Source organism: Eretmochelys imbricata, chromosome 2 (assembly GCF_965152235.1).
Source record: "Eretmochelys imbricata isolate rEreImb1 chromosome 2, rEreImb1.hap1, whole genome shotgun sequence".
NCBI lineage: Eukaryota > Metazoa > Chordata > Testudines > Cheloniidae > Eretmochelys > Eretmochelys imbricata.
In genome coordinates this window covers 247,288,334-247,310,639 of record NC_135573.1, presented here as the reverse complement: position 1 = coordinate 247,310,639, position 22,306 = coordinate 247,288,334, and the positions used below count along the sequence as shown (strand labels likewise).

Here is a 22,306-nt window from a genome sequence, read left to right as displayed (position 1 = left end):
TAGTCTTCTGAAGAATAGTCTTCTCTTTCGCCACTTTCTTCACCAGCTTGGAATCTGGGCCTGAGCACTTTTGCCAGACTTTCAAATTCTGAAACCAGGTCTCCCTGACGTGTTCTCCAAACATATGTGAACTACCAGATTGTTCCCCAGGCACACCAAGTATTTTCAAGCGTGTGGTATGATGGCCATGTCTCTGGAGTCAACTCATAATTTGCCTGCACGTACATGAACAACCTGGTTAAGAGAAAAGAAACACGTCCTTTCGCTGTCTAGCGGCAGCGCAGAAAGGTGTGACAAAGCTTTATTTCAGTGTGAGGCTATTTACTAGCAGCAATTTTCCCAGTGGTGTTAGACTTTGGGTTGAGTAATGTACCAGCTGCCCTCGCGCCAGTGGCAACAGGACTTAGCTACACTTTTAATAGATCTTTTCTCATCTCAAAATACATTCATGCCAAATGCAGGGGGCCCTACTAACACCTCTCACACCACTGAAATGTAACAAGCCCCAAGTGAGTTGATACTCAGGCACATCTGATTGAGCAAAACATTCCTAGGGTAAAGGAAGTCACAAGGTCTTAAATATAATATAAAAGATGAGTTGACAAAATTACACACACACTTACTTGACGTGGTTCTGAGGTAAATACTTTGGGCTTTTCTCCCTCCCTTCCCAATTTCTAATGTAAATGTTCATTTGTGTTGAATGTAAAGAAGGTTATAAAAGAAAAGCTTGCAGAGAGAAGTACTTTGAGACAAAACAAACCACAATCAGTTTCCTTATTATGAACAGTATGCTGCTCATAACCACACAGCATCAACTCAGCATAAGCAAGCCAGTGGTTTCTTACCAATCTTCACGTACAGCAATTCTGAGACTGCCCAAGTTAACTGCAAATAATTTCGCCAGACATTCTTTCAGTATCACAATATGACACTTCTTGTAAGTTAACTAGAAATTAAATATTTGTTAAATCTGAGGTAGGTTCATGACTTGAGCAGCTAAATGGTAAGAGCAAACATTTTCCTAATTTGCCAAGAAATGGCTGTTGTTCTGTTATTTCTCCACCAACAGACCTATTTTATGTCCACCGTGTGCACTGAGCAAGTCAGGGGCTTGTGGAAAACACAGCATATGATCATGTAATTAAAGATTATATGATAGTGCAGGTGCACAAGAGGGCAGAATGAATGGTTGCAAGTGTTCCATCTGGCATTATTTTACCTTTGAGTGCTTGACTTTGCAACCTAAATAGTGTTCTTTCAAAGTTTTTTGTGCTTGTAATTTCCTAGGTTTTTTTATGGGAGAAAAAAGGTAAAACCAATATTTTGGTACATACAACTGTAACAATGCTCAAATCCATGCACCATAATGGTTTAAATACTGAAACTTAGCCACCATAGCCCAGGCTTCTGCTGCTTGAGCAATATACATTAGCTGGCAGCAGGAGACGGTAGTTATCTCATTGAAGATGATGCACTGCTGGTACTACTTTTTGGGTCTGGGGAAGGAAGACTAACCCAGTTATCTCTCTCCTCCCTGTGGGGAGCTCCCTGTGGGGAGCTCCTGGCCATGACCCCTAGGAGAGAGGGCATGGGTTGCTGGGACCAGGTGCTGGTCCAGGATATTTGGGGCAGCTTGACCTGGCTCTCTCCCATCAGCTCCCCTGCTATTACTGTTCTGGCAGCTCCCAGGCATTTCCAGCACCGTGTGTGCTGTTTCTGCGTTGGCAGAAGTATGGGCCCAGACTTAAAATGTTCACGTATTCAGTTATTTTGGCATGTTCCTATAATTTTCCTGAGCAATGCAAGTGACAAAAGGGAAAAGGCGATTTTCAAAAGTTTCTCAGAGCAAAACCTAAAAAGACAAAGAACAGCACTTTTCTAACCAGAAGATTTTCTCTTCCCAGCTCCCAACAAATTTCAGAGGCCTACAGCAAACAAACAATGAAGTTAGAGCTTCTCAAAAACTGGGTTGCAAAAATCTTTTATAATGAAAGTATTAGGCAGCCTAAATATATGGTGCATTCAGCTCTACCCATAAATTATTTTGTACTGGTTTTGTTGTACTTACGATGTTCGGGTTTTTTTAAAGATACAGACAAAACGCCTAGAACACTTGCTAATCCCAAACTTATTTTCAATGTTTTCATTTTTGCCTCTACCTATTCCAATAAATTATTCTTGGAATAATCCTTATACTGTAAAGAGAAATGACTACAGTATATGTATTCTATTGTTTTTATACCATGTTACCATTTTTCTTCTATTTTAGATGAAAGCACCAATATTAAGCACATTAATTCATTCCAACAACACCACACGTAAAATATGGGTTTTGACTGCTTGATCAAACCTTGCATGAGCAAGAAATTGTCTTTTGTCCCCAAAGCACATATTATAATTTTCAAATCAAATCCCAAACTCCTCTAGAACCCTATAAATCTTATCATTCTCTTACATTCCAGGTATTTTCCATTTATACCAATTCTGTGGTTTTACTTATGCCTATATAGGGACTGTGTAGTAACAAGCCAACTAAGAGGTTCTTTTCATAACTAAGATCCCAAAGGCATAAGGTACTTTTTAAGTAAAGAAATTCCATTTAATAAATAGGGACAAAGTCTTTAACAATATGGAAAAAAGGGCAAGCAGTACATTAAATATATACTGTTAAGTTGGGAGGTGTAAAGAACATTGAGAGCTGAGCAATGATGCAAATTACATGAGAAATAAGGTCCGGACACATGAGAATCAACCTGCAAAAAAAGAAGCTAGTATTATACAGTACATCTAGGGGGAAATAATGCTGCATGTTAAATGAAAGAGAGAAACTTGCAAGGTAATGGTGAGAGAAGATCTAAGAGATGTAGTGGATTGGATGAGAGCTTGCAGTGTAATAAATGGTGTGAGAGGAAAGGCAAAAGAAATTTCAGACTACATATGAAAGAAGCATCACTTCTTAGACTAAGGAAGTGATAGTTTTCTATATGGCATAGGTGAATTCTTATCTACGGAGGTCTTCACTTAAGCACTTTTTAATTGCACCATGATACAGTAGTTATCTTTGCCACTGTAACAGCAGTTTCCCCTCAAACTTATACTTCTGAGGAAATTCTGTGCCAAAAAAAATTTCTGCACACATTTTAAAATTTTGTAAAACTCTGCAAATTTTATTTGTCAATAAATAAATGTGGAGGCTCCAGCATAGTAGTGGGGAGCACTATACCTGTTGCACAGAGGTGGGGGATCACCCTGCATTCTCTCCCCCACCCCGACCCCTGAGACACGGACTTGGCAGTGAGGCTACACCCAACCCTGACACAGCACAAGGACCAGCCCTGCCCCAGAAACCCGGGGAGTCCTGTCCCTCCATACCAGGCACATCAGGTGTGGGCAGGCAGACAGCCTCGCAGGATCCAAGTGTAGGGGGGCTTAATGTTGGGGGATCCAGGTGTGAATAAGATTCTGGGTGGAGCAATCTGGGTGTGTGCAGCTCAGTGGGGGATCAGGGTACAGGGGGATCTGGATGCACAGGGGCTCGTTGGGGGGTTCTGGGTGTAGGGGCAATGAAATTCTCCAAGGGGGGGGTCCAGGTGAAGGTGGTTGAGGTTCAGCTGTGGGGGAGCGGAGATCTTGGTGTGTGGAGCTCAGCACGGGGGTCTGGGTGCTGGGAAAGTGGGGCTTGGTGAGGTGGGGGTCCAGGTGCGGGGTGTTCTCATTGGGACGGAGGTTTGAGTGTGGGGGGCTCAGGGGGGAATGGTCTGGATGCAGGGGTGGGGATCCGGGTGCAAGGGGGGGGGTTCAGGTGCGAGAGGGGTGGGACTTGGCGAGGGGTCTGGGGGCAGAGGGCTGCAGATTCAGGGGATGAAACTCTTCTGCGGGCAAGGGATCTGGATGCACAGGGGTTGGGCATCCAGACCCCTTGGGGGAGCAGGAAGCTGAGGGGGAGGAGTGCGGAGATTCCTGCAACCAGGGGAGGTTTCTGGGAGTGGGTCTGACTCAGCCCTGGCCCCAGCTGCTCCTTGCAGGGGAAGAGAAAGTCCCATCTTTCTGCACCCCCAGCCCAGACAGGTAGGAGCTGCTGGCTGGAGCATCCCCAGACCCGCCTCTCCCCCCCTTCCCCCGGTGATTTACCTCTCCACAGTCTGCTCTGGGTGCCTGAAACATTGCAAAGTGGCACAGAATTCCTCCAGGAGTAATATTTAGAATTGGAAATGCTGTGGTGATGTTAAATACTGTGAATTTTTTTCAGGTGGTAGGCGATTACTGCCACTGAATAGGATGCTGGGACCTTCATTGCCAGAAAGGTGTTGACGATTAGGAGGAAACCACAAATCCTCCCTGCCCCCCACCCCAACATTTAAGGGGCTGAAAGGATTGATCCTTGAGGAAAGATTAAATTAGATGCATAGCTTGGCCTATTGACAACAAGACAAGGAGGGAGAAGTGTGGCAAGTTAAAGAACTAAAGCCCACCAGCATTTGAAGAGTGACTACCAACAAGTTAACTCACTTATTTAGGGTGTTCCAAAGGGGTATAACTGAATACTGGGAACAGCCAGGTGAAAATAAAATACAGACGGAATATCAGTTAAGAGTTAAGGAGATAATGAGATTGTGGAATAGCTTCCCAAGGGAAATAGTGGAAACTCCAGCTACACAGGATCAGATGCTCAAGTGCACTCAGTGGGATTCACTCTACAGAGCAGATGAGGTTTTAAAGCTTTAGTACCGTACTGCTTCCCTACAGGGAGAAACAAGATGATACAATGAGGGTTTCTTTCTCTCTCTCTCTTTCCCCCCCCCCCCCCCACATTTTATGGGCTCAATCCTGACAAGAGATTAATGCAGTGTTTCACAAAAGTGGGAAGGCAAGGGCAGAGGATGCCAAAGCAGGAACATTTGGTCCTTTGGAGAACTTTCTACGGGTTTGAGTGATTGGCTGTTGGTCCTATGCCTCCCCTTTCCTTTCCCAATCAGTGTCTTTACCTCAGCATCACTCTACTTACCCCCTTCTCCACCTCCCTGCCCCCTCACGTTCCTTCCCCCTCAATGACCCCTCTCCTTCCCCTTCAGCTTCTTCTCTCTTTAGAAAAGCCACTAACAAAGATAAATGTAAAGGAAACAGTGAAAATGATCTTCAAAAGCATTGCCAAATGCACAGACTGGAGGGGAAAATGTATTTACCTTCAGTCTTTCAGTTTCAGATATCTTAGGAGTTGAACAATACCAGGAGAAAAATTTTCTGGACTGATTTAAGTTTACCATTTCAAGCAAAGATAGCCACTACTCTTTCTGCTAAAAGGATGCCCCTTTTGAATATCTCAGACCCCATATTATTTGCATAGTTACAGACTGGTGCATACTCAACTCTAACTATGGTATATTTAGAAATCTATGATTATTCCCTGGAAGTTAAAAGCGAAATAAGCGTAATAATTTTGTAGATGGAGTCACATATACTATTGAAGAGTGCAGGAAAGTAGAGCTTTGTAAGGGTTAAGTCAAGTCTCTTCCTAGAAATTCTCACAGTTCCCTTAAATATGTATCACGACAGAACCCCAGGATTAGGTGTTAAATAAGTTAAACTGCTTCCCTACCTATATAGCACACTACTGTACTATCAAATTCTCTCTTTAGTATTAGAAACATGCTTACTTCGCCCCTATGGATAGGCTCCCCTATCCTGCAATAACTGAATTCCCAATACTGACTAATTCCTCTTCTTGCTCAGTTTATTTGGGGCATTCGGTACAAAATACCACTATTGCTATTTTGTTACCACATATTTTCAGATCTTTAAACTAATATTTTTTTTCTCATTAGCAAGCAAACCTCCTCAAAAAAGATCAGGACCACTGATCAATGGTGAATCATAGGTTTGCTTCCTAAATTTAATTAATCTGGGGGAAAGGTTTGAAACATGGTAATCTGAACTTAAATTCTTAAAGTGCTTTTGTTTTACCAGCCCTCCTCTCCACTCTTGCAAACATAATGTTTTCAGTCTAGGAGCAGATTCGCTTTGCAGTAAGTCAAGGTTGTTTCTTAATCGGATGGAAGGATCAACGCTGAGCAACATGGCACTCTCCAAATACAATGTGTGAAAAGTATTGTCTCAATGGCATTCCAAGCCCCTGCTAGACTGGGGACCTAAAGATCAGGAAAAGTAAACCCTGGTTTGCTCCAGGCAAATGAAGAATTCCAACGATCAACTTTGTTTTAGTAACGTTTGAAAAGCACTATCCCTTTGAGCACCCCATGAAAATCCCATATTTAGATGGGAGTCATTTAAGAGAGACACCCTTATGTGAATCTATCTTTTCTGGCACTTATCTGTTGCAACAGATAGGCATAATTAGCACAGTTCATAGGCAGTAGATTCTGGGAATCTACTTCAAGCTACTTGGGGGAGTGTTTGATGTCAAAGCCAGTGCAACACCGGAGGACTATGGAATTACTCTGGATTTACACCTTGAACAAAGTCTGGCTTAATATGCATGACCATTTAAAAAATTATTTTATTTTCTAATACCAGGCACATGGCTGGCATAAACTCTGTCTCCCTCCTTCCCCCTACTAGTATATTAGATTGTGTATTTTTGCAACAAATTCATACTCCCATTTCTTAACCAAGCAAAATTTATTAAATAAATATGAGAGCACTACCAGTAGAAATGTTTTGCCATAGTCAAATATGCAGCATAACTATTGTAAGCATCTTTTTTCTCTTAAAAATGTAGCATAAAGACGCTTAAAAAAAGAGTGCTTACCATAAGTGAGAATGTACAGTGGTTTTCCATTAGTGTCCATAGTGGTTAGGCAAGGAGCTTTTGGCGAAATGGTCCCCCATCGCTGCAATGCTGCTTCCAGAGAAGGTGGCCAATTTGTAACCACACCCAATTGTTCTCCACGCATAGCCAACATCTGAGCTCCCTCTGGCTTTGGTTGGTTTGGATCCGGCTGTTGAACTTATTTGAAAACAACAAAACAAAAACAACAGTTACTATATAAATTCTATGCCTTGTTTATGCCCATGTAACCAAGAGAATAAGTTACCTTTGTAAAATAGCCTGAAAATAAAATGTTAGTACATGTGGAAACTACTGTGCCCAGTTTCATAAACCCCAAGTACTGCGCCTATATGAATAAGATGTGGAGAAGTTTAGTGAGTTAACTCTTAACTTTCCTACAACTGAGATGAAGCAATTAATAAATGGATCTATGGAAAGCATCATCCAAAATCCTTATGTAATTTCTTTTTCCGATATTTGTACTGTAAGCATAAGCAGCATGCATAAGTAAGTTTGTTCTTAAAGAAAAGACAAATTCTAGAGCTATTCAAAAGTCACATCAAGGTAACTTTTTCCTTTAAGAAGAGATGGAAAATTTTAATTTTTCCTTGATTAAAAAAATATAGTAGCAAGGTGGAACTATTGGTAAATTGGTAAATGGTACACTGATTTAAGTTATATTGTATTGTACTGCTTTGCTACATGCTTTTATTAAAATAATGTGACTTGCCACAGTATGGCAAGACATCATGGTCATCAAGCTTGTTTTTTTTAAAAACAATCGCGTAGTTGTTATTTACTTTATTATTGTCTCTACTGCATTTCCAGCTATCATTTTTGATTATTTTGTTAACAGATATGTAACATGTGCATCTCCCTTCACTCCTCCTCCTCCATAGACTGGGTCTTTCCAACTGACCCAGATGCGTGAGAGGAAAAGACATAGCACACAGTAAATACTCTGAGAACAGAGTTTTTTCCTCCACTCTCTTTCATACACAAAGTGACCTCATTCTAAGCAGAGGTTCACTCTAATTAGTACTACAAGTTGGGCAAACAAGGTGGAACTTTGATTTTACTCAGTGCATCCAAGTTCACTATAAGCAGGTCCCACTGCATTACTGCTCTCTCAACGGTAGTCAACCAGCTAGGATGTGCCTACTAGAAAGCAGCAGTCCAAGACAAATAAGGAAACATTTTATCCAGTGTTAATTAGATTCCAAAACCTTTTGAAAAACAGTCATTTTACCTTCTAACAATTCCTCAAAGTCATCTACAAAGAACTCTCGTAATGGTGGTCGTTTGGGTCGTTTTAGGGTATTGACCAGCTGTTGAATCTTTGCTGACACTCTGCTGCTCACTGGTACTCCTGCAGAATAGGGATCAATGGAGATATCAGTAGACCGCTAAGCTGCACGCCACCAGATGTCAGGTGGGGGGGAGGGGAGAAAAAGGCTAGAACTGCAATGCCACCACAGCGACAGTTTCATGCCGTACTGTGACTCAGCAGAATGTATTCAACATTAAGACATTTAGATCATGGTTTCAAAATGAACAGTGAAGTCTGGTTTAAAAAACAAACACAGAAACCCAAAACAAACAACACAGCAGTTTCAGAAAGTGAGTTAGTTAGCGTTAGGGGGGAAACGGCACGCGGGCTTTGGGGGACAGGAGCACAGTGAAGAAACAGTCCCTGGCAATAATCTTTTTCAAAAAGCTTAAAGCAGTCTTTGAGGTGACTTTGGTGATGGCTAGTGAGGAGATAGAAATCCAAGCACAGGCTTCTCTCTCAGCCACTAGGGTCACACCAAAGCTGCATGACTAGAGCGCTTTCATCACACTGCAACTGAGACTACAGATTCAGTCAGCAAGGGAAGCCGGTCACAGGTTTTTATCTTGTCATTCATTTTGGGCTGCTTCTCACACAGTAGCAGATTTCTGTCCTGGGCCCTATCCTTCCCCACCCTGTAGCTGTTCACATTGTCACGTTACTTCATTGTAATGGACACTGTCATCCTGGAATAACCCTATAGTGAATTCCATTGGCCAGTAGATAAGGATGTTTTAATAGCAATCTCCAGAAGTTACCATATGTGTTTATACAGCACCTAGCCAAACAGGATTCTGATTGGGGCCCTTGGGCACCTACTGTGTATTCCTATAAAGTACTTTCCTCCTTACTCATGCTTGACAGAGCACTTCACATGATATCTGCTCCCGAGTTCAAGCCTCTAACAGCATTGCAGAAATATCACCTTCCTGTCTTTTCTCCCAAGCTAGCAACATTTTTACCGCATTAGAGCAGTGGTTGTTTCTACAGTTGAAGACAAGTGTACATAAGATACTGTATGTCTTAAAAGTCCCATCTTGGTTGCAATTTTATTTAATCTGTTTTAGAAAAGAGGAGCAATAAATATGGAAGGTTTTACAAATAACTGTTTTTCAAAAAAAATATTCAGAAAACAAAAACTTTGCCCAAACGTCACCTTAAGATGTAGCCCTATTGATATACATCATATACTCTGTCATTTGAAAACAGAAGAGCTTCATACAATACCTAGTTTAGTTTTAGTTACACATCATTATTAAGTGAAATATAAAGAGATTGGCTGTTTTATTTGATTGAAATTTGGCAAATACCAGTTTTTTCTATAGGGAATCTGCTCCACTAATTAAGAAACATTTATTCATGCTGAGTATTGGCTTCACATATGCCAGTTTATTTTAAGACTCAAAGATGCTGTAACTTTGCTTGTACGTGCTCTTCAGTGAAATGTGGCCAAAAGAAACAAAAAGCAGATGTGTACAGTAAATCACAAAAAAGGGGTAAGTTACAATGTTAAAGAAAACAATTGCTTTGTGACATACCATCACCAGTTTCCATAAGTTCAGCATTGCCATATTTTGGTGCCACCCTTGCTGTGGATCCTTGTGGTCTTTCTACTTGTATTGAGTGTTCTGAGGTGTAAGTAGTAACATCTGGAGGGGCAGAATGATTTTCTGTGAAAAATAAGTTAGAAGGTTTAACCAGGTTCCTCTAGATTTGAAATGAGGGAGAGAAGGGAGTGGGGGAGAAAAAGAGAGATTCCACTAAGGTTCTTCTTACATAAGACCTGAAAAGCTGTTAAAATTAATCTATTCACAAGTTGTAAACACAGTTATATCCAACATGGTTTTAATATTTGAAATTTTCACGGACTAAAAGGAGTTGTGTATTTAAAGGCATGAGAGCCACATAATACAGATTTTACTCATAAAGGTTTTTTTACTTCTCTCCTTTCCCCTCCCCACCCCCACCTTTAATTTTATATTAGTTTAATTTCCTATGGCCAAATCTAGTTAGAAATCGACCCAGACACATACATTTCTGATAGATAAAGGTACCAAGATTTCAAAATAGAAAAAAGCTACAATATGTTAAGTTCTAGCACTTGCAATTGCCAATGCAAATCAACAATAAATGCACCGTTTAAAATTCAAGTTTTAGTTCAAGAGAACAATTTACTGTTATATCAAGATTTTTGAAGTCACGGTACTGTTGGAAATTGGATCTAGAGGAAGGAAATAAAATGTAATGTTCATGTTTTTTTACCATCTGCATGGACACTTTTCTTGCTTACTACTTGACTGTTTTTAAACAGAGCTATTTCAGTTCTCCACATAACACAGACTTGCCTTCCAAGAAGGCAAACATGATTTGGTGATCTGACTCATGATGTCACTAAACTATTCCATACCACTAATCTTCCTCTTTCTCAGCTCGGTACTCAGCATGTATCCACAGTTTAAAACATCTGAAAATAAAGTCTGACTCTGGATTACCTACAGATTTGCACCGTATTCACAGATTCTATATCATGAATTTTTCCAGGTTTTTAGCAGTGTTAAGCTTCCTGGAAACAAATACAATTAATGTTTAACAAGTTTTCTGTTTAATGACAATCACCCAGAACATTCCAGACAAATAAGTCAGGGCCTTATACTGTGTTCTGTGCCACTGAAGGCAAGAGGAATACATTCCATTCAGGGAGGATAGGATCAGGCCCATTAAAGAGACAAGCAAATCAGATAATCTCATCAGACTTCAGTATTATTGAAGATTCATGTTTATACTAAATTTGTCTCACACACTTACAGCTTGCTTTTATATTAAAATGATTTCCCTTTGGAGCTTTGTGCAATGGACAGATTTGCTTCTCCTCTATTTCTGCTATTTGGATCCTAAACACTATCAATAACTACCATTTTTGATAACCTATGCTAAAAGCATATCTGTTATTTGTGTACTCCATTATGGTTTTCTTAACTATGAATTAGTATAAAACAGGATCCTTTAATTCAGTGGTGGGCAACCTGCGGCCCGCACACGGTCCGTGAGGGTATTCCGCTGGTGGGCTGTGATACATTTTGTTTACGTTGTTTAAGTGGCACACCTCCTGGGATGCCAGGTCAGGTCTGCAGATGGGATGCCGCCACCCCTTTAGAAGGGAGTCACCAACCACCATCACCCTTCATTTTCTCTTGGGAGTGGTGGCTACAATCCTCCAAACCTTGGGGGGGTACATGGCTTTGGGGAGATTCCTCATCCCTTGTTGCCAGGGCAGCATACCAGTTTTTTTCTCTCTCTGGATGGTGGGTTGGGAGCAGGGGTGGAGCACTGCCTGCTGCCAGAGGTAACCAGCAACCAGGTTCCTCCCTGTGAAGGAGCAGTTCCCTCTTCCCAAAATGCAATGAAAGTATTCCTGTGTCCTGGAGCCTCAAAAGGTTCTGTACATTTTAATATTTGTGCATTTCAAAAAGTAGGAAGGCATGTGCTACCAATGCAAATAGCTAATCTCCGTTGTAAGAGATGTCTATTATGAATGCTTCTTATTTGAGCATAAGAGACCAAGATATCCTTAGATATTCTTAGATACTCTTAATGGTAGACATGACATAATTGCTATGAGCCACCATAAGGATGAGCTGAGTTTGTTTCAGGACAAGATGGGATGACTTGATAATCTAGCCCACCTCTGGGAGAATTGTCTTGCATCCTGAACGTGTCCAGTTAGTGATGTGATTCTGATTCAGTCCATCCCTATAACTTGATTGAAATAGGCAGCTGAATACGTTACGCATGTGACCACCTGAATGCATAACAGCTTGCACAGCACAATAGTGTTTATGCTACTGTCTCAGTATAACTTCATTTTAGTTATCTCATCCATTACTTATATTTTGATGCAATTTTTGGTCTTGCTTGTTAAATGTCAGCTTTTTATAGGCCTGGCTGATTTTTCTAACAACAAAACAAATAAAAAGAGTAGAAGTTTTATCCTTTGCTTTTTATTTATAAGGAAGAGCTGCTATATAAATGGGAAAGAATATTGTGATTAGGAAAATAATTATGTTTAGTTAAGCTGCTTCTACCATCTTTGTGGGCAGCCAATCAAAGCACTTGAAAGTAATGATGGAACAAGCCATGGGCAACCTTATATCACATTTAATCACTTCCCTGCCATTGTAGGGGCCCTGAGATACATAACATGCAACTACAGTAGGCACACCTGAAGCTTAAGAAATCCAATCCCTTACATATGATAGACATGTACTTATTGAATAATAAAATGTTACGAGACTTCCTATTCTACCATTTACTGCATTGTTGCACACATTCCATTTACTACACTAACTGCTTTTTAAACCACAATTGTTTGTGGACAGACAGGGATGGAAAAACTTGTTTGGAAAGGAATTGAGAGAATCCAAGCACTATAGATAAACTGATAAGAGTAGAATCTGGAGCTGATTTGCTCCTTCATTTGCCACGCTTCAAACCAGCTACGTAATTGGGTTAATAAGATGCATTTAGTGGCTGACTTCAACTTGACCATCTAAGGGCATGCCTACATGGCATCTTACATTCACACCCTGGCTCACTGCACACTAAGTTGTAGTGTAGACAAGCACTTAGGTACGAAGCACAATTGCTCAGGTTACAAAGATGTGCCCCAGGCTATAAACTGGAAGAGCTGCTTGTTTTTTGCACATTTTAAATTTTCAGAGCAACACTTCCTTCACATGCTGTTTTGGATCTATAGAAGTTCAGCTGTGCTTCATAGGAATAAGAATGCTACAGAATTTGTTTTTAAAAATGCAAGTTTATGTGGGTAGATGTTTCCCTGGGACCTGTGGAGAGGTCATAAGGGACCTGTTGTTTGCAGATGATGCAACTCTTGTGGTTCACATGATGCCCTACAACATCTTATTACCAAGTTCTCTGATTCATGCAAAATCTTTGGGTGAACAATAAGCTTGAAAAATACTGTTATCATGCTCCAAGGCTCTTCAGAACCAGGTCCAGATATCACCTCAGATGGTATTCGTCTGGATGCTGTTGACCAATTTTGCTACCTTGGCTTTACTGTTACCAGCAATGTAGATCTTGATGCTGAGCTCACTAGTAGACTCGGCAAAGCACCCAGGAACTTTGGTCTTTTGCAAGACTGAGCCTGGAACAATAACAAATTGTCAACTAAAATGAAAATCCATATTTATGAGACGTGTTTTATACACACTTCTATATGGCTCAAACACAGACAACTTATGTCAAACATATCAAAAGACTAAACAGCTTTCATATCAGATGCTTGCGTAAAATTCTTCGAATAAGATGGCAAGACAAGGTGACAAATGTGGAAGTGTTAAATCGTGCTGCTATGTCATTCATGGGAATGTTGATTCGTAAGAAAAGACTCAGATGGCCTGGACATGTCAAGTGAATGCCAGATTACAGGATCCTAAAGAGTGTGCTGAACTCTGAAGCTCGCGAAGGGTCTAGAAAAAGAGGCAGAGCACTGCACAGATTTTGGGATGCTTGCAAGAATGACTTCATATCCTTTGGAATCTCTGTGGATGACTGGGAAAGGAGGGCAGAATGCCACTCTGGTTGACGGAGTCAGCCTGTAGATGGAGCGAGACATTGCGCGGTGGACTGTATCAAGCTTTGAGGTGACTAGCGTCAGAGGAGGAAAGAATCTGCTGCTCGGATTCAGATATTGCTAGTGCATGGGTGTACACTACCTGTGGGCTGGACTGTCACTTGTGCATCAGACTCAGCAGCCATCAAAGAACTCCTTGGTGCATACACCCTGCTCTGAAAAGAGCTATGGTGCCATTCATTGATTGTTTCCCTACTCTACCCTCTAAAGCAGTCCATCCTAGAGTCTACTTTGGTTTTTCCAGTTCAGGTGTCATTATTTTTTAGAAGAATTAACAACTAATGCCAGGGTATTTTGTGCATTTTTGGTTCCTACTTGGCACAAAGAAGTTAATGTACAAGTGAGGAGGTATTACAGAGAAGCATTAACTTATTATCTTCCCATTCTTTATGAAGTGCCTAATATTGACCAAACAGTTTGTACCACCTTTCTAAGCTCCAGGAAGTATTTTTCCTACTCTGACCACAGATGAAAGGCTTGAAGACCAAGATATCAATTGAAATAAATGCAAGATTGATTTCAAATGATTGTGTGTTAGAGAATTGGTGAATTCCACTAGCTTAACCTGTCCCTCTTTAAAATTCAAGTATCGGCCACTATAATCTTCATTCATGGTCTACGTTGAATTAAAAAACCTCTATGTAGTTTAAAGGAAAGACCCAAGACTCTTAAAGGGAAATCTATCCTGCTCTAGATCTTATGCCACAAAGGAGCAGCAGCAGCCCCAATTAAATGAATAGTACAACATTAAAAGCATATAATAGCTTATGCAAATGATACACAGAGCTGAACTCTGATTATATTATAGCTAAATATTTTTTATTTTGAAACTGCATTACAACACTAACTCTAGAAAAATCTGATTCTGTGATGTATTCTGGAAGGAAAGTGTTTGTTGAGATCAGAATGGAGTTTTGTTTTGAGGTTTTTTTGTACTTTTCACCTATGGGTCTTTAGAGTTGCCCTTTAAAATCCTATTGATCAAAATTAGCATTTTCAGAATGTGACACAGTTTGTCCTAACATATTTTCAGATGACATCTCCAAAGACACATTAGTCTACAAGGAAGTACAGCAGGTCCCTGTACTGAACAAGCACGATGCCATGAGGATATACATTTCTTTGTAACAAGATTAATTTGCTTAAAAGTAGTTGAGGGACTTGGAAAGGTAGAATTTTGTCCCATTTTCCCCCTTTTGAAGATGACTATCTTATTGTCCAGCTACACTTGCTATTCACTGGCACATTGCTATGTCTTACCGTCCATTTCTGAAAGGGGAAGATCATCTGTGACAATTACCGACTAGAATATATTTAAATGCAAGGCCCATCCTCCCAGATGTCAAGTGAAAAGGAGGGAAAGAGCCATTTGACTTGCAATTCAATACAAGAGTAGTGAGAACATCTCACTCATGCAATAACTTACCTACGAGTTAGTACCTATGTGGTTCTTACTTCTAGCAGACATTTCTGCAATAATGACAGATGACAACCCTAAGCTCACAGTCAAGTTCTATATCTAAAACATGTTCATACGGTTTAAGAGATATGAAGGCTAACTTATGCCTGGTATCAAATTGATCTACAGAAAATAATGTCAGCCCCAGATTTCTAGATAGTGACTTTGATTGTCCAACATGAGAAACATTTAAAGGTGCCAGAGTAGCAGCCGTGTTAGTCTGTATTCGCAAAAAGAAAAGGAGTACTTGTGGCACCTTAGAGACTAACCAATTTATTTGAGCATAAGCTTTCGTGAGCTACAGCTCACTTCATCGGATGCATTCAGTGGAAAATACAGTGAGGAGATTTATATACACACACAACATGAAAAAATGGGTGTTATCATACACACTGTAAGGAGAGTGATCACTTAAGATGAGCTATTACCAGCAGGAGAGTGTGGGGGGGGGTTAGGGGGAAGGGAAAGAAAACCTTTTGTAGTGATAATCAAGGTGGGCCATTTCCAGGAGTTAACAGGAACGCCCGAGGAGCAGTGTGTGGGGGGGGGGGAAATAAACATGGGGAAATAGTTTTACTTTGTGTAATGACACATCCATTCCCAGTCTCTATTCAAGCCTAAGTTAATTGTATCCAGTTTGCAAATTAATTCCAATTCAGCAGTCTCTCGCTGGAGTCTGTTTTTGAAGTCTTTTTGTTTTAATATTGCGACCTTTAGGTCTGAGTTCGAGTGACCAGAGAGATTGAAGTGTTCTCTGACTGGTTTATGAATGTTATAATTCTTGACATCTGATTTGTGTCCATTTATTTTTTACGTTGAGACTGTCCAGTTTGACCAATGTACATGGCAGAGGGGCATTGCTGGCACATGATGGCATATATCACATTGCTAGATGTGCAAGTGAACAAGCCTCTGACAGTGTGGCTGATGTGATTAGGCCCTATGATGGTGTCCCCTGAATACATATGTGGACACAGTTGGCAACGGGCTTTGTTGCAAGGGTAGGTTCCTGGGTTAGTGGCCTGTCTCCCAAGATTTGTGAGAGTGATGGGTCATCCTTCAGGATAGGTTGTAGATCCTTGATGATGCATTGGAGAGGTTTTAGTTGGAGGCTGAAGGTGATGGCTAGTGGCGTTCTGTTATTATCTTTGTTGGGCCTGTCCTGTAGTAGGTGACTTCTGGGTACTTTTCTGGCTCTGTCAATTTGTTTCTTCACTTCAGCAGGTGGGTACTGTAGTTGTAAGAATGCTTGATAGAGATCTTGTAGGTGTTTGTCTCTGTCTGAGGGGTTGGAGCAAATGCGGTTGTATCGTAGAGCTTGGCTGTAGACAATGGATCGTGTGGTATGGTCTGGGTGAAAGCTGGAGGCATGTAGGTAGGAATGGCGGTCAGGTTTCCGGTATAGGGTGGTGTTTATGTGACCATCATTTATTAGCACCGTAGTGTCCAGGAAGTGGATCTCTTGTGCGGACCGGTCCAGGCTGAGGTTGATGGCGGGGTGGAAATTGTTGAAATCATGGTGGAATTCCTCAAGGGCTTCTTTTCCATGGGTCCAGATGATGAAGGTGTCATCAATGTAGCGTAAGTAGAGTAGGGGCATTAGGGGACGAAAGCTGAGGAAGCGTTGTTCTAAGTTAGCCATAAAAATGTTGGCATACTGTGGGGCCATGCGGGTACCCATAGCAGTGCCACTGATTTGAAGGGATACATTGTCCCCATATGTGAAATAGTTATGGGTAAGGACAAAGTCACAAAGTTCCACCACCAGGTTTGCCGTGACATTATCAGCGATAATGTTCCTGACGGCTTGTAGTCCATCTTTGTGTGGAATGTTGGTGTAGAGGGCTTCTACATCCATCGTGGCCAGGATGGTGTTTTCAGGAAGATCACCGATGGATTGTAGTTTCCTCAGGAAGTCAGTGGTGTCTCGAAGATAGCTGGGAGTGCTGGTAGTGTAGGGCCTGAGGAGGGAGTCTACATAGCCAGACAATCCTGCTGTCAGGGTGCCAATGCCTGAGATGATGGGGCGTCCAGGATTTCCAGGTTTATGGATCTTGGGTAGCAGACAGAATGCCCCAGGTCGGGGTTCCAGGGTGTGTCTGTGTGGATTTGATCTTGTGCTTTTTCAGGGAGTTTCTTGAGCAAATGCTGTCGTTTCTTTTGGTAACCCTCAGTGGGATCGGAGGGTAATGGCTTGTAGAAAGTGGTGTCGGAGAGCTGCCTAGCAGCCTCTTGTTCATATTCCTACCTGTTCATGATGACAACAGCATCTCCTTTGTCAGCCTTTTTGATTATGATGTCAGAATTGTTTCTGAGGCTGTGGATGGCATTGTGTTCTGCACGGCTGAGGTTATGGGGCAAGTGATGCTGCTTTTCCACAATTTCAGCCTGTGCAAGTTGGTGGAAGCACTATATGTAGAAGTCCAGTCTGTTGTTTCGACCTTCAGGAGGAGTCCACCTAGAATCCTTCTTTTTGTAGCGTTGGTAGGAAGGTCTCTGTGGATTAGTATGTTGTTCAGAGGTGTGTTGGAAATATTTCTTGAGTTGGAGATGTCGAAAATAGGATTCTAGGTCACCACAGAACTGTATCATGTTCGTGGGGGTGGCGGGGCAGAAGGAGAGGCCCTGAGATAGGACAGATTCTTCTGCTGGGCTAAGAGTATAATTGGATAGATTGACAATATTGCTGGGTGGGTTAAGGGAACCATTGCTGTGGCCTCTTGTGGCATGTAGTAGTTTAGATAGTTTAGTGTCCTTTTTCTTTTGTAGAGAAGCAAAGTGTGTGTTGTAAATGGCTTGTCTAGTTTTTGTAAAGTCCAGCCACGAGGAAGTTTGTGTGGAAGGTTGGTTTTTTATGAGAGTATCCAGTTTTGAGAGCTCATTCTTAATCTTTCCCCTGTTTGCTGTAGAGGAAGTTGATCAGGTGCCTGATTTTCGGGGGGAGGGGAGGGAGAGAGAGCGAGAGGCAGAGGGAGAGAGCGAGAGGGAAAAAAAGCATTTTTCCCTCTCTCTCTAAATATTGCCTTCTTGATTTAGTTCTATCAATGTTGTACTGTTTACTGCAAACTCGGAGTAAAAAAAAAAAAGGGAGAAGACTTACTGTGCCAGTTTTTAAATTACTGAAATGTCACATTATTTTATAAAAAGCTATATTTAAGACACATTGAGACTTGGTATGTGTGAGTAATGCAACCTTTCGGAGTCTGGATAAATTTAATTCTCCATGCTATAATTTCCTCTAGCATTTCAAGATGAAGTCATAGAGGAGAACCAAACGCAGTGATTAATCTGTTCAGAAACGTATGCTTTTCTGAAACAAGGTTCTGGGCTATTCATTAAGCACAAATTTAAGAATACAGTACAACTGCTTCTTCCAACTGCAATACTTTACTGCAAGAGCCTTGGGGAAAGGATTACTTAACCAATAATACAGGTGTTACCTGAAGACATAGTGACAACAGGAGAAGGGAACATTTAAGATGCTTTCATTTATTACTTAAGCTAGGAAAGCCATTAACATACAATTCTTTCAGCTGAGGAGTAGATAGATATATCTTCACAGGAATCTGAATCACATGTAATATCATGACATTGTCACGCTAAGGCTGCCATATTTATTCCAATATCTTCCAAAGCTGATTTAGGAATTGAAATTCCCACAAGCTATTCAGGATGAATATCAGCCATTCAAAAATGAGAGTGGGTAGCAACCCTAGTTTTCCATGTGGCTATTTCATTTAGGCAAAGAGAAATGTCCGTGTCAAACATGGAGAAATAATTAATACCTATTACCTCAGCTCCTTAAAGGAAAGCAAGTCTTGAAATTCCCTTGGGAAAACATAGGAAGTAAACAATCAACTAACAATATAGATCATAACACCACCAACACCTTTCTCGTCAAGAATTTTCCCTTCACAAGGTATTTACCAGTCACACATCCCAGCCTAGGGATTCTAGAGCTACTTAGAGATAGAAAAATAAAAAGCAGTTAAAAAGGACCATGATCATAGTGTTAATGGAGAGTTACAGAAAACCATGCAAACTGACTGTAGAATTCAACTACTGAAGAAATATGGGAAGGCTGCGTAAAAGCTGCACTAGCTAGCTTCAGGGGTTCCCTAGAGGTACATTTTTAGTGCACAGTAAAGGGCTTCATTCGCATGACTCCTGTAACCATGCAGTGCTAGACCCCACATGCTACCGTGGATATTTAACTGAGAAGTTATTGTGAAACTTGGATTGAGATTAAATAAATAAAAATGTCTCTCCCTAAACATATTGTATAAAGAGAGAGAGAGAGAGGAAAAAAAGAAGAAAAAGCACAGCTGTTGCTGTAAGGAAGTCATCTCAACTTCACACCAGTAACATCAGCTAAGTGTTATGAAATAGGCTGAAGTTAAAATGAAAAGACATACAGGGAAAATAGAAGATGTTAAAAAAAGATGATTTACTAACCTATATGTGTTTGAGCCATAACATCAGCTAGCCTGTGCGCAGCGCCACTGCCTCCACTTTGTGTCGAGGAGGAAGAAGTGGTAGATGTGGTAGAACCATGGATCGCTTGACTGATCCAGTGTTCCATGTTTATACTTCCCTGGCTTGAGGTGGGAGTTCCCTGGGAGTCGCCCTGTACAGAGCCTTCGTCTTCTGAACCAGAGGAGGTATCTAATAATTGAGAACAGGCTTCATTATTTGCGATGTAAGTGCATGATGGTTTTGCTTCTTTATGGAAATAAGGCACATAAATAAAAAAAGAGAACTGCAATTCAACACCCACTGGCAGCAGGTAGTTATAGTAAGGGGAGTTTTGTACAAATGTAAGTACTGGAACAGAACCAATTGTTACAGTACATTGACAGGGTTTTCCTGCAGCAAGGTTGCTGCTTCTGGTATTTCTCTATGGAACAAAACAAATAAATTTAGTTATATTGTGGTTCTCAGTCCAAAGATCTCAAAGCACTTAACAAGAGCAAATGGGAAAACTCAGAGACAGAATGCTTAAACGATGCTCCAAAGGTCACAACGCAAAGTCAGCGGCAAACCCCTACTTATGAGGTTTCACCTTGGAGGGTGGTCATACTCTAGGGAATGTTTTAGTCACTGCTGTCATGTCATTGATTCAGCAGGTGTCAGAACTGCATTTGCTTCCGATATTTTCCACCTGCCAGGGGTTGAAAGAACAGAAACAAGAAGGTAAATGGCTAGACAAACGTTAGAAAAGAAGAAATAAAGAGAACATTCCATAGAAGTGCAGAGGATTCAACCAGAGAACTGCAGGGCCAAGAGGTGGGGGAAGAGGTATGGGAGGAATCTTTAGCACTGCAAAGTGTTACAAGAAGCACACAGTGCTAGCCACGAAGTTATTTCACTCATGAGAACACAAAGATATGTGCAAACCCAGCCACCACAAGGGGGCACCGTACATGTGGGTGATGGCTCCTTGTTGCCTCTTCAACTACCCAGTAAACCATCTTAGATTCCTCGGGCTTTAATGTTATAGTTACTTGACATGTTGCATCTGTTAATTGGATATTTTATTTAGATGATTGATTTTATTTAGATTGATTTTGACAGCATATAGCATGTGTCTTTCATATCAATAAAATATACAGTGAAGTTGCTCACCTGGAGGCGTGTAGGCATCCATTGACGTTTGCACCACCAATGAACGTCGTTTTGATGGCATGGGGACTGCCATCTTCCTTTCTTTATGTTTAGCAAGAGCTGCCTGAACTGCTTCTGTATGGACATCTAGAACGAAAGAAAGAGATTCAGGTTAGCCTTCAAAGTGAAAGGCACTGCATGCATACACAATGCATCTGCAACGGAGTTAAATTGTATTTCATTTAGGCTAACTGGTCGTGTTAAGTCAGGGGTCCCCAACACGGTGCCTGCGAGTGCTATGGCACCCGCCAGGGCATTTTTGTGCGCCCGCAGGACACCCCGCCGCCAAAATGCCGCCAAGAAGTGTTGCTAAGTGTGTTAAGTGATTCATGCTCAGGAAGTAGGGGTTGCCACAGAAAGTGCAGAAAATATAGCAGTGGTGAAGAGCCACAATTACCTTTTGAGGGTTCTGGGTCCCTGACAGACCTTTATCAGAATTTGTTCTCAGCTCTTTCTACTTTTAGAGTGTGAGAATGGAATGGTCTTTCCTACAGCACACCCTTGTTAAGTATTGTTTTAAAGCAACAGCTATCTCAGCAAATATCTTTGCTTTTTAATCTGGTAGTGGGCCAAGGACTTGTAATGAAAGGATGCTCGTTTGTATTGATGAAGTGAACCAGGTTTCCTGTTCACATAAGAGTCATATCAGCTACGTACATAAGAGATATGCTTGAAACGTAACAGGGCTGTGAAAAATCGTGAAAGAGGCAGTGGCAGCAGGTGAGATCAGCTGGACTGAGGATATGAAAACAGTCCTCGTCCCACTTCTGCCATTGATTGGTCTTAAAACTTTGCATGTGTTTCGGAAGTGTAAAGTATTATTATGATCAGTTAGTGAAGGGGTGGGCAAGAAAAAACAACCGGCACTCAGACATTCTAGGTGCCAAAGCCTGTGCTCATTCTTTAGCTTATATGGCTTCTAGACTACTGCCAACAGCGTCCACATCATTCCTCCAGGATAAAGAGCATGTCTGAAATGCCCCGCCATTCAGAGTAAGGGAGTGTGAACAGCAGTGCTCACCAAAGGGCTGTGTTGTAATTCCCCTGTGTGGACGACATTACTGCCAATTCAGGACCTGTAAGTTTGCACCCATACATCCACACAGGGGAGTTAGAGCACAGCATTTTGGTGAGCTCTGCTATTTACACCCTCCCCCCCTTACAAACTGCAGGGCCGAATAAACATGCTCAAAGTTTCACAATAAGGAGCTTTTCTAGCATTCATGTGCTTCACTATGCATCTGTTTCTCCCCATATATAACAGCAGAAACACAGTGGTTATTTTATTTTATTTTAACATGCTATTCCCCTAATTTCTTAATTAGCACAGCAGCAACACCCTGGAGAGTGAGCTATTATTTTACTTTATTTCCTCAGCTGGCCTATCACTGTCTCTATTTGGGGAGGGGG

At 41.3% G+C, this 22,306-nt stretch overlaps 1 protein-coding gene across 1 annotated transcript in view; it reads right to left on the bottom strand.

The window, feature by feature from the left end:
- DIP2C (disco interacting protein 2 homolog C) overlaps nt 1-22,306 on the bottom strand; it is a 492,048-nt gene that overhangs the window by 134,677 nt on the left and 335,065 nt on the right. The window contains exons 4-8 of the mRNA XM_077809483.1: nt 20,858-20,983; nt 19,688-19,897; nt 9,659-9,790; nt 8,040-8,159; nt 6,770-6,967 (exon numbers count right to left, since the gene is read on the bottom strand). Coding sequence (XP_077665609.1) covers nt 6,770-6,967; nt 8,040-8,159; nt 9,659-9,790; nt 19,688-19,897; nt 20,858-20,983 — 786 coding nt within the window. The remainder of the gene's footprint in view (nt 1-6,769; nt 6,968-8,039; nt 8,160-9,658; nt 9,791-19,687; nt 19,898-20,857; nt 20,984-22,306) is intronic.